A 13,430-nucleotide genomic window follows, 5' to 3' on the forward strand; every position below is an offset into this window, starting at 1 on the left:
ACTCAAAGTCATAAGACTATTATAAATGTGTGGAACATACACACGTGTGTATTAATCATGATTATTATAAAGGAAGTATTGTAGGTTCTACCCAGTCTTGTTTCCTGCCTTATGACTCATGTGAACTCTCACAAGTTGTTCTCTTTGTAATTTGACATAAAGTAAGAAGGGGAAGACCCAAACACGAGAACTGGGTTTCCTTTCATTTTCCACAGCTTGTTTAGTTTAGTTTTTTTTCATGGGGGGGGTTCTGGGCGAATACATATTCCCACCTGTTATTTCCTTAGTTATAAAAGTGTATGCAGTATATGTGAGGCGCGTGTGCACTCGCCACACTCAAATGTAAATAGTAGTTGCAGTCAGGCCGTGTGTTATGCATACAGTCAAACCAGTGTAAAACATGCATCATCCCAGCAAACGTATGACACCTTTTCAGCTGACCATACAGAAGTCCACAGTCTTCCATATTCCCTTTCTGTGTCATCTGATGCTACTACCTAGATATCTCTCAGTCTAAAAGTCAGTGTCCCAGCTGTTTTGATATGACGTTTCGTTCCTTTGCTATTACCCTTCACTTGTCTCCTTCCTGTTTGTCTCTTTGAAGCGCTCCCCTCACACGTTGCTGATGCGAACACTGAGAGGAGCGTCTCTCCCCCGGCCTCGTTCCTCCCCTCTCTCCCTGTAACTCTGCTCCAGACGGATCTTCTCTGGATCGGACACCTCAGGCGCAGCCCCACCCCCGTTGCTCTGGTACTCCTGCTGCTGGGGGCTGGATGGTTTGAAGACGGGCGTGGTCTTGGTCTTGGCCACTTTGTCGAAGAAGGCGAAGTCCGCTACGTATTTCCCCGATGGGGAGAGGGAGACCACAGGGGGGAACTCATAGCCCCAAAGAATCTCATCCGGCAGGTAGGAGGTGCGGACCTGGCAGGTGGCGGAGGTCGGCTCGACTGTGGCGCTCATGATCACCAGCAGCTCGAAGTCTGCAGACTCTGGATCTGTCCAGCCCCCACCTGGTGGAGGTAAATGAGATGGGACACATTACAGAGAGATGTAATGAGAAGAGGCAGAACAATGGCAGAGAGGAAAGACGAATTTATACAAAGTTTAAAGGTACACTGTGGATTTTCTGACCACCAGTAGTGCGGTAAGAGTAATTTTATTCTGAGCGGGTTGTTTGTATCTTGAGAGGATGCACATGTATGATTGCTCAGTTGACACAAATTCCTGCCAATGGCTCCGCACTATTGCACTGATCAACTGTTTGTGAAAAGAGAAGAAGAAGAGGTCTGCAGAAAAAAAGAACTTAAGAGAAGGAAGAGGAACAAAGGTTGGAAGGTCAAATAAAGCATAAAGTGGTTAAAAATAAAGTGGTTCACGCCAGCTGAGCTCACAAACACCTCAAAAGAGGAAGTGTAGGCCTGGTATGCAGGCTATTATCAGTAAAGAACTCTTTCTACGTCAGATTTTATTTTAAAAAATCTATACGTTTTACGCAGAAATGTTGCAGTAGGTAGCAGAACACAGGTTTACATTAATTACCCCTCATCATTGTTACCATTTGGATGAAAGGGAATGCCAGCCCCCTTGTTAGCAGAATGACCTAAATTGATGCCCCTTGTTAACCTGCGATCACTGGCAGGAATTTAAAGAGGCTGAGGTCAGCCTAGGCCTGTACCGAAAACACCACCTAGTGCTTGGAGGCATATTACACTTAAAAATAAAATTAAATACATGGTTCTTACAGATGTGTATCATTGGTTCTGAAGTAACAGACATATTTGTAATTGACCCTTTGCTAAGTCCCCACCTCTCCAACGAATGCTACCGGGAGTGGTTGGAAAGAGATATACAGTAAAACTTTACGTTTTTACGTAAAAACCTGTGGAGCATTAGCATATCATCAACTAGCTTTACTAGCGTTACCACTTCTATGCTACGCTAGCTACTGAAGGTGTACTGAATGCTGCTTTTGCTTTTTAATGACTAACACTGTGAATAAAGACCTACTCGGCTTTACAGGAGTGGTGTTCCCTAATTTTATAGGCTTCTGTCTTGATCACGAGAGCAATTCTCAACTGCCTAAATCCGCCTCCACCCCTGTTAAAAATTAACAAATCGCCCTACTGACCACTAGCCCCACCCACCAAATCTCTTCTCTCTCTATCATCTCACCATCTCACCATCAAGCTTACCCTTGGCTGCCCAGGCTCGCAGGGGGCTGTTGTCATCGATGAGGTGGTAGAAGGTGAGGGGCAGGATGAGGAAGGGGCTGTCGCTGGACATGTCCACTTGGAACGGCACATTCCTCTGGTCCAGACGAACAGTCTCGCCTTCCTTGGTCAGAGACGTCTGGAGCAGTTTTCCGGTGACCTGTGGGGGCATAATATGAACAATGTGCACACAGTTTGACAAATTGCATATACACATCAAATCGACACATATTATTGTGTATTATAATAGTGTGACCTGTTTAACTGCTCTACAAACTAGAAGGTGGTGGACTTATCTGATAATCTACACTCTCTATCTCTAGGCCCACTTACCTGACACCCGAGCAGGAGACTCTTGCGCATGTTGGCCACCCTGACCATCAGGCAGGGTCGTCCCTCGTGGGTCGACACCACAGCATGCTGGCTGAACTTCACCGTCTCACCTCGCTTCTTTGGCCGAGCAACCTGAGCGGAGAAATGAGTTCTGGTTTTAGTCTAATAAACTTTGATAAGACTCGTGTAAGAGTCTTGCACTCAACATGGGGACAGATGAATGTACATTGCATGAATATGCATGCAGTCGTGCTTTAAAGTAGCAGAGCACACATCTGCTTTCACTTGAAAATGCTCAAGATCCATAAATCTATATTGATCTATGTATAAATAGGTTCTCTGTGTTCACTGTATCTTCACTTTGCAGCTGTATGTTTCATGCATTGGCTACCTTGGCGAGGAAGGTACCAGTGATGAAGATCTCCATCAGCATGGTGATGACGAGCTGGACGATGAGGAGGATGATGGCAGCCGGACATTCCTCAGTGATGCAGCGGAAACCATAACCAATGGTCGTCTGGGTCTCCAAGGAGAAGAGGAAAGCTCCCGTCAGGGTCTGCATCTGCATCACACAGGGTGTGTGGTTTGAAGGTGGGTCAAACTCTGGAGGTTGAAAAAGGCAACAAAAGCCCATTCAAGTTATTCTGATGTCTTATGTTATTATTGCAGATAACAGTTTGTGTTTGTGTTGAGTTGAAGTACAACTAAATATTTACAGGGCAGAGAATCTAAGTGTCTGCCTCAAAAATATCCAGTTGATATGTAACATTAAAAAGGACCTTCTATAATTCTAACTATCACATTCAGCAACAAAAGAGGACGTGGGGGAGAGCAGGTTTCTTGTTGAAGATATGAATTGACTTCCGCAACAGCTTCCTGTTTACACCACTGCTAGAAATAACGCTCACCCCCAATGGTTTCTTTTAAACAGATGTGTTTTACTGTTTCCAGCCATCCCTGTAACACTTCATGTAGATCAATCATCACACCACCCTTTTAGTTGTCACATTCTCACTAACGGTTTTTCAACCATGTTCACATCTCTTTCTTTGGCGCGAAGCATGATGGAGATGTGTATTAAAAGCTATTTTAGCATTTCTAACATTCAATATTCATGACTGCAAGGAAAACATATATCCTTTTAAACATCTTTTTTTAAAGAGTTTAATTTAACCCTCGAAACCTGCTTTAGCAGGACTGTGTGGGTGTTGTTTGATCTGATTTGACTGGCGGTGGATCAAACAATCAACCAACTGTCATCGGAGTATGATTCAAACGCAGCCTGAATCCTGATTGGTTAATGGAAGAACGTCTATTGCAGCTAGTTTCAGTTTTATTGATGAGTTTTTGAGATATCTGTGTGATATCTGACCCCAGTGCAGTGAGGTTGGAAATAATTTAGGTAATGCTTCTCGAAACATTAGAAAAAATACTTAACTTACGTAACAGTAATTGCAGAAACAACGTGTTGGTGATTTAGGATAATGCTTGCTGTAGGTTTTGATTGGAACTCCTTTCTACTGAAGATATAGTCCCTATGAAACCTGTGTACAGTGAGGTCAGTGGATCATCTACAGTAGAGTGACCCCAACATGTTTTTTCTGGGAAGACACATTAAACTACCCATCAACCATCAGTATGACCTGTTAACCTATGACCCCCCCCCAATCTCACCAAGTAGGTCTCCGTGCACCAGGGCCATAAGATACCACAGCACCCCGAATAGGAACCAAGTCCCCGCAAACGTGGCCGTGAACAGGAAGAACTTGTAGCGCCACTGCATGTCCAGAAACGTTGTCCAGAGGTCACGCATGTACAGGGCACTCTGCCCGCTGATGTGCTCGATGCGCACGTTGCTACGCCCATCTTTGGACAGGACACGCCTCCTCTTCCTCAGAGTCCCGCCCCCGCCAGAAACGCCGCCACCCAGCAACGGTTTTAAAACATCGGTCTGTGTCTGTGAGTGGCACACCTTCTGAGGGGAGGAGCTACGAGAGGAAGGCGGTGTGGCAGATGTCATCTGGAATAAAAAAGAAAGAGGAGTTTAATCATTTCTCTGATTGACTTGTTCAGGGTCCAGTGCTGTTTAATAGGCTCATTTGAGTTTAGAGTTTGATTTTGGTTGGAAGGATTGTTAAATATTTCTTTAATATCTTATACAATAATCACAACATCAGCAGTGCCTCACAATGTGATTTAGATCATGGTGACTTCCCATGCGGGGAGAGATGGTAACTTCCCACGATGACTGTAGGTTTTGGTAAATTTCCCTGCAGCTCTCGTTCTCATGTTTCATCTCAAGGGAGCCTGATTATACTTGAAACCAAACCTGTGATTGATTATATTTAAAATATGTCTCAAAATAAAATAAAGCAACTAGCGGACATCAAACTGTAACTTTGAATTATAAAGCAAGAGACCAAAGTTGTAATCAGCAAAACAAGTCAAAACTAACTTGAGAAGCCGTGCACACCCACGCGAGTATTTTAGAATTCTTTTGGGCAAATAAAAATACTTCAATGCAGAAGTGTGGATTCCAGCCTCTTAATTTAGACCCGAGCCACATGATTGCTTGTTAGTCTGAGTTTGTTGGCCTACTAAACCCAACTTCCACCCAACACGGACTTTGTTGCCCTTTATATTACTTCACATGTCCTGGCTCACGAGGTTATATACAAATTGGTTGAGATAAGAACAGTGTATGAGAAAAGCCTGAGGAGGTCTAACCATCCAGAACAATACGTAAAAACACCTGCGTGGGAGTATTGTGTGTGTGTCGTGCTCAATCTTTTGGTTTGGTTATGACTATGGAAGTGTCTGAAGACAAAAGTCTTTAATAGCTGCTCCGTGTGCCGACACTCAAAGGCACAGCCAAAAACACCTCCATACACCTGGCTAAACCCTGCGAGAGGTGGGCATGCGTGTTGAAGTGTTGGTCTTGGAAATTTAGAAAAATTGTTAGAACATGAGAAAGCTGGGGGCGGGGGGATTTAAAACGCTTTTCAATGTAAAGGGTATCGAGGTCCGTAGTTTGCCCTCAGTGGAAAGACCATTAAAAGACGAAGAAGAAGTGACATTAAGTTCTCAAAATATAATCTTGTCATGGGAAGGAAGTTGCACAACAAGAAGTGTGGAGTTTCAATTAATTTTGGCAACGCTGGAGGAAGAAGAGGCACTGCCAAATTGGTTTCAACATCTTAAACTGAAATTGCTGCAACACATATATTTAGCAACTTCTGCTTGTATAACTCCCCTTTTTCTTTAGAATATACAGCTAATGACGAAACTTGTTTTTCTCTTTCTTTCAGCTGTGGTATAAGACTCAAGTCATTTGATTAAAAGGTGATAAAGTCCAAGTTCAGAGCGAGGGGCTATCTGTGATGTATATTAAAAAAGAGACCTCATAACCTAATAAAAGCTTTTTTGTATGTCAGTGACTAACTTTCTCAGAACCAATTTGTTTTCTTGTAAACATGTAAACCACGTGACAACCAAACCAAACACGCCAACCCACAACCACACTAGAGAACAGACATAATGAAACACTGAGAAGAAAGAAAATAAACTGTGTGTCAGACCTGAATGACACTCGTGGCCAATTGTCTATTAAAATATGTCATTAAAGATGTTTAAAACAACTGAAAATGTTTTAAAGCCATACTAGTAGTTGGTCTGTCCACCATGTTGCTTCAGTGAAATATCTTTACAGCTATCGGATGGATTTCAATTCAATTTTATTTCGACATTTATGGTCCCCAGATGCTGAATCCTAATGACTTCAGTGATTCCCTCACTTTTCCTCTAACGTTCTACCGAAACTTTAATCCCTCTTTCAATCAGTTTTTTTAAATGTTATAATTACTGCCTCACACATCGTGCGTGTCTGTAGATTCTTGTTAGGTCTCGATGTCAGGATACAGTTATTGATAAGAAGTGTGAACACCAACAAAAAACAGTTCCTGTTCAGCTGATATCTTTGCGATAATGACATATTTGGACAGACAGGGGAACTAGCAACATAAACAGAAAGCATTTGAGAATTTTGTAGTGCATTTGTGATATCTAAAGGGCAGATTCTGAATGCCAAATCCCATGTATTATTGTCTTAATGTAGGGGAAATTAACTGCAAATATTCCCACAGTAATATATGTGTTTTTAGAGCTTTACGCTGTGGGATGTTTGCATGAATGTGTGCCCTTGTCAGAACATTCAGATGCAGTCCACCCCGTCACACACAGACACAGTTACTGTATCTCCACACATCTGACACGCTCACTTACGTCCAACAAACCATGTCGGCCAGTGGGGAGAGGATAACCCACAAGAGAGGACGATAAGGAAGAGGAAAGACAAAAAAGAGGGAAGAATTAGAAAGAAGATGTACTGCATCGACCAAACAAACCGTCCACACAGAGTCTCATTTGTCAGCTGGAGAAGAGAGGAGAAACTTGAATGAATCAATTAAGGTAAAACATCTTTGTCTGTAAGTCAGACTTTTCAGCCTTTACTGTTTATTCTAAGCAGAGTGGCCTTTAGTGGACAAAGAGGGAACTTCTGACTGGTAACTGGAGACGCTGGTAAGAGTTTGGTAGGAAAAGGGCCAAGGTTTGGCTTTCTGGATGCCCCGCTCAGGACTTTATTCAGACTTTCTTTATTTGCACCAAAAGGACCTAACCCAAAGAAAAACAACCCTGGACCAGTATCTATATACTGTTGCACATATAGTGGAAATCAAAATAGCTTCTATGCAGAGTGCTGAGCATGGATTACATAACCAATCAGCTTCAATTACATCACACATTTGTGATTATGCAAGGGTGAGCCCCTCAAAGGCTTCACCCTCTCTTCTCCTGACACTCATACACACTCACGTCCCAGAGGGGGAAAACACAACAACACGTACATCAGATAACTGAAAGAGCAAACGGGAATAAAGGAGAGGGGAAAGGAGGGAAATATTTAGGACCAACCTCTCCAGTAGGATGTATTCCATCTCCATGGCACCGTGACAACCTAACTGTACTGCCCTGCCTCAGTGAGCCGAATGCAAAAAACTGAATCAAAACTTTTTCTTTTGCCAAAGGGGCGCTGAATGTGTTCCCGATCTCCCTTTCTCTCTCTTTTTCTACTTTCCTCTTTCTCTCTCCTTCCTTCTCTCTCTCCACTGTGTACACAGGAATGCTTTGTTAGGAGCTGAGATAAAAGAAACAAAAGACACCATTGACAAAAACGACTCTGTGCCCATCCGTGTGTGTGTGTGTGTGTGTGTGTGTGTGTGTGTGATTATGTGAGAGTGGGATTGCAATTACATGCTTATTTGTGCATAAGTGTGACTGTAGGCGCACATGTGTGATTTTGTATGCATGCTGTGTGTTTGTGTGCAATTATTTGAATGAGAGTGTACAATTATATTTGTGTGTGTGTAGGTGTGTGTGTAGGTGTGTGTGTGTGTGTGTGTGTGTGTGTGTGTGTGTGTGTGTGTATGTGTGTGTGATGAGTGAAAGGAAAAACGAGAGAACGGAAGAGAGGAAGGGAGAGAGAAAAAGATCTGTGACAAAAGGCCCTCGTTAGTATTCTGGAGTGAGGAGTAATCCGCCTTCATCTCTCCCTCTCTGTCTCCCCCTCTCTGTCTCCCCCTCACTCACTCACACACTTTTTCTTTCTCTCCCTCCATCAGCTTCGCTCTCACCTTTCATTCATTCTTCTACTTCAAATAATTTCACTCTATCAGCTTTAACAGTAGGCACGAGGTGTCGAAATAGAGATATAGAATGAAAAAATAACTTCCCAATCCTCGTCACATGAAGTGTAAACATTTGTTTAATGAAAATGACTCTTCTGAACCCTCCATCTCCTTGTTTCCTTCTCTTTTTCCTGCAGTTCATACATCAGATTTCTTCAATAGTTGTTCCTCCTGATCAGATACTTTACAATATAATACTCTGGTAATGATGTATTCAAGGTAAACTTGAATTAAAAAAAAATTAAATTAAAAAGATACTAATATAATTTAAGAGGGTTCTCAAGGGAGCATAACTCACTTCTTGATGGATTTATTGATTTCATAGGAAGACTGAAACACACCGACTCTGCACAGAACCAACGTCTCAGAAACACAAATCACTTGTTGGTTATTTTTAGTTTCCCACTTTTGAACCTATAAGTGCAGTGAACCAGACAATGAGAGCGCTAAACACTGAATAAATGACAGTCTACTCACGTTGTGAACTGATTTTACATTTTTGTTTATCAATAACCTTTAAAGATTCACATTATTATATTTGCCGCATTTGGAAATCATTTCTGTATGTGTATTTCACAACCACGGGATAAAAGTGTTTGTCGAATCTGATGCTCTGATTGGATGTGAATAACTGATAAGATATTTAATCTTTAATCTCCAAGTGCATCCTGGGAAACTTTGCACCAAACTCTACAGATGTCTCTGCACCAAATTACATCTGAGGACAGCTTCAAACTCGCCACAGTTCATAATGCGATCATTTTGATGCTATTTACTATTTGCTAGTCATGTAATTTGCTTATTACATTTTTTCATCAGCCTACAAAAATGAACATTGTGCCTCCACCGGTAAGAGTTGGTCAATCAGTGTAAGATGGCCTCTGTGAGCTGAAATGTGATTTCACATTCATTCAAAATTAAAGATTTGGCCAAATTACAAAGATTTTTCAAATAGTTTGACATTTCAAAGTATTGTTACTGTGAAATATAACAATTATCAGAGGAAAATAGAAATGATACATTAGCAATACACAGTAGTTAATAAATGGAAGATGACATGAATCAACGAATCATTAATAGTAAAGGTGTACTCCAAAGTGGAACGAAGAAACTTACCATGACTGTATTAGAAAGAGTTTTCATTTCTTAATTTAAGAAACAAATGTATTTTGTTGCCATGCAAAAGTCTTTATCTATTCCTCAGGTATTTTCATTGCACTCTGCTGACAAACTCATGTGCTTACCTTTACAGCTGGGATGTAATCTAATTGACTCGTGCAGAGAGCAGTTAGGAGCCCGGAGCCTCAGCCTTTCATCCACATGTCAGCTTTGTCGCCATACGCATCCTCACACGACACAACTGGGACTGTAAGTCTGCGAGAAGAGTAACTTCATTAGCCTGTTGTCCTGACACACCATCGAGGAGAATTAATGGAGACAGTTATTGGCTCATCGGGCTCCTGTTTCTGACCCGAAGCCCGGTCTCACTGCTCGCAAATTCTTCCCAAAGAGACAAGACTTGGCTTTATAAGAGGCATCTCTCTCTCTCTCTCTCACTTTTACTCTTTCCCTCTGTCTCTCTCTCCCTCACCCCTGAATTCCTGTTGTGTCGCCCTCACGTCTGTGTAATTGCTGTAATAATTGATCGCCACTCCCCCCCCTCCGGTCTCAATTCGGGATCAGAATAACTCAAGGGACCACATGTGCATGATACTGGAATTAGCTTCAAAATACAACTTTTTATTTTTCCAATAAGTTTAGTTGTTCTCTCCCTCACCTCCCAACTGAATGCACAAAGTCCAAAAAAGAGCACAGGAACACACGTGGATAGACAGATGCACATTTTTGGGGCCTCACATGCAAATTCTCCAAAAATGCACTCTGGCACACGTGCACACGCCAACAAACGGCTCCAACAGACCACCCCCTGCAGCACACACACAAACACGTTTTAAGGGGGCACCACAGAGCCCCCTATTCATAACTTCTGTGGCCGGCGTTTGCTGTGTCCAAGAGCGTCTGTACGGAGCGTCCTGTTAAGCTCTAACACATAAAGAGGGACGTCCGTGAGGTGAATACGGCCTCACTCTGCCTCGGGACAGGGTGACAAAGCATTATTTAATTGAAAGAGGGAGAGGTGGAGGGAGTTGTTGAGGACCAAATGTGCTAAAAACCTGACGCAAAATTCAGGAAAGGACTATTTATAATATATATTTTGTGGTATTTATGTGTTGTTAAACAGCCATGTGCCTACAAAACACATTGAAGATAGAAAAGATGGAGGCAGGTCTAATGTCTAACGGAGCAGCATCCTCGGAGCTGGAAAGGATTCAGTTTCCTGCTCAAGAGCACCTCAGTAGAGAGGATGTGTAACTGCATGTCAACAGAGGAACTTGAACTCTCGTCCGAGGGCCCTGACACATCAAGCTCAACTCGAAATAAGTCGCAGACAATTAGACTCAACTTATGCTGTCTCACTTCCTGATTCCTGGTTAGAGTGCGGGTAAAGTTCTCAGTAGGGTGGGAAGCAGTAGTTCGTGTTTGATACCCAGAAAAGGGAAGAGTCAGCATCACGGAAAGACAACGTGAACCACTGATACTGTGTATTCACACCAGTTTGTGTTAACAGTCCCTCGGTGGCTCTGAGAGCTCAACACACTGCAAGTTTGGAAAACATCTTCATCAAGTTGACAACATATTCAGGAAAAATGTGACAAAACACAACTAAATAGAGAAACACGCTGCACGTGTTTTAGGAAGGAGGAAGAGGTGGATGGTCGGGTCAAACACAAGACTTTGCCTCAGGACACCACTGTTAATGTTTCCATCTGAAACCATCAGTCAACTTTGAATTATATGAATTTACTCCGTAGCTTAAATACTACAACAAACATAATTACTTAAAGCCAAACCATGATGCTCTACTCAACCTAACTGAGTTGTTTTGTTGTGTTTCTTGTTATGTTTAGTTTCAACATGTTTGAAACTGCGACAATTGAGAATGCAGTCTAGTTACATGGGAGCGTAACTTTGTAGGAGACAGGGTTCTTTAACAGCCATCATTTAAATAGCAGTCCAGCCTGTTTTTGCATAAAGTTGGAGCACTTTATTTTATTTTTTTAAGAATTGTCAAAATCAAAGATTCAGACGCCGTAATATTCTGATTTTACCTGATCCCCTTGCGGGATTAATAAAGTATCTATCTATCTATCTATCTATCTATCTATCTATCTATCTATCTATCTATCTATCTATCTATCTATCTATCTATCTATCTATCTATCTATCTATCTATCTTTCTTTCTTTCTTTCTTTCTTCACAGCTGCTGATGCTCCACAGCTCAGTGTGTCAGAACTCTTGTGATCGAAAGCATTCACTCACCACACCATCGCAACAAGTTTAGTTTCTATTTCTAAATTGATCTCTACCTTCATGAGATTCATTCACTGAGTCTAGACAATATATTCTTAGCCCCGACATACAACACTGAGGTCGGAGGGACAACATGTTCTTTCAGTTCCTGAGTCTAAATGTGTTATAGCAACTAAACAACCCATACCAACACTTCTGTAATTCCTTTTAAACGTCAGCTAAAAAACACACAAAAACTCTAAATTGACTTGTGCGATTTGATTCAACCCTGGAGAATATAATATTATTCTAGTCATCATTGATCTCTGATACTTTTTGAAGTTGTGTTACTCTTTCTCATCTTTTGTTAAAGCACTTTGTAAGTGTGCGAGGAAAGGTGCCGTACAAATAAAGTTCTGATCGTTATGTATTCATGTGGACGAGACTACAGCTGCTGTTGATACGTCCATGCAGTGTCTTGTGAATTACAGGTATAGAGGTGATGTTACGGGGAAGCTGGATCAAACGGGCCGTGAAGAGAGAGAACAGTGTATGTTCCGTTTTGCTACATGTCCTCATGACAGCTCTTACTGTGGTAATCAACTATGTTGAGTCATAGTTGGTCAACGTTTACATTTACTCAACTGCTTCCATTTGCTGCTACTTTATACTTCTACTCCGCTAAAGTTGATCTGCAAATATCATACTTTTTACTCCACTGCGTGATTTATTCAATAACTTAAGTTACTTTGCAGATTACGATTGTTAACACAAAATGTAACCACTGAATAGATTTTGATGTATTACGTATTTCTTCATGTCCAAAGAAGAACTCACAAGCTCACTAGAAGTTTATAAGTTGATTAAACAGCTGCAACACTGAAGCCATACACACATTCATGTATCAATAATTATAAATCAAAAAACATGATTGTGAAATACGCTATTCTTCATAATGAGTACTAATTAAAAATGATTCCGCTTTAACTTGAAACAGAGTACTTTATACAATGTGGTAATTTCTATTTGTAATTAAATAAAAGATCTCAGTACTTCTTCCACTTCTACATTTCTTTAAAAGGTACTTTCATTCAATAAAAGTAGGTTTTGGGAACCATTTGAAGATGACATTTTGACATATATCACTAGACAGCAGGTGATACATCTATATGTTACAGTAAAACACAGATTTGGCCACATATCATAAAAACATTCAGAATACTGTATCTTTATATTGGTCATTATGTGATCATGCTCTTACTTGGCCTACAGTGAGTCAACATGAGGAGCTTGACATGAGATAATCAGCATGATTTTGGTGTGATCATCCCTCAATGGAGAAGTTGATCCGTCACTCAAAACCTCAAGAATCTTCCACTAAGAGCCTGTACGTATCTGACTGAGTTATTGCACGTGATAATATCTCATACCACAGCCCCTCTTGACAGGAACATGACAGGAACATGTTGTTTACTCACTCCTAAGTGAGAATCAGCTGTGAAACCACTTTCTCATGCAACATGTGAAGCAGAAAGGGGAGGGAAAAGAAGGCTGCAATGTCTCTGTGTGTGTGTGTGTGTGCGTGCGTGCGTGCGTGCGTGCGTGTGTGTGTGTGTGTCTCAGGGTCAGTAAGTGCTTTTGGCTCATGTCACTGGTGGTGTTGGTGGACTTACCTCCGTTTCATTCATCCTTAGAACTCTCTTTCTCCCTCTCTCCAGCCTCGAGCTTTTTCATCCCGTCTCTTGCATATTTATTTGATGATCGGCTCGCTGGTTCCCTCCTTCGCCGGCC

The 13,430-nt window shown here is 41.6% G+C and overlaps 1 protein-coding gene across 1 annotated transcript; it reads right to left on the minus strand.

The window, feature by feature from the left end:
- Positions 1-582: 582 nt before the first annotated feature.
- Positions 583-13,430, minus strand: LOC306706410 (ATP-sensitive inward rectifier potassium channel 10-like). Its single transcript, XM_079173487.1, has 7 exons — positions 13,313-13,430; positions 9,532-9,661; positions 4,218-4,563; positions 2,935-3,146; positions 2,544-2,675; positions 2,193-2,370; positions 583-1,010 (listed from the first exon to the last, which is right to left on the minus strand). The coding sequence occupies exons 3-7, from the start codon at positions 4,561-4,563 to the stop codon at positions 613-615; spliced, it is 1,266 nt and encodes a 421-aa protein (XP_079029613.1). The 5' UTR covers positions 9,532-9,661; positions 13,313-13,430; the 3' UTR covers positions 583-612.

Source organism: Pholis gunnellus (assembly GCF_910591455.1).
Source record: "Pholis gunnellus genome assembly, chromosome: 14".
NCBI lineage: Eukaryota > Metazoa > Chordata > Actinopteri > Perciformes > Pholidae > Pholis > Pholis gunnellus.

Bases quoted from the DNA above. Each gene is read 5' to 3' on its own strand.
- LOC306706410 (XM_079173487.1), bottom strand. From the start codon at position 4,563: ATGACATCTGCCACACCGCCTTCCTCTCGTAGCTCCTCCCCTCAGAAG. The intron at 2,371-2,543 runs GTAAGTGGGCCT...ATGCCCCCACAG, and splicing joins GTCTCCTGCTCGGGTGTCAG to GTCACCGGAAAACTGCTCCA. The intron at 1,011-2,192 runs GTAAGCTTGATG...TACCTCCACCAG, and splicing joins GCGAGCCTGGGCAGCCAAGG to GTGGGGGCTGGACAGATCCA.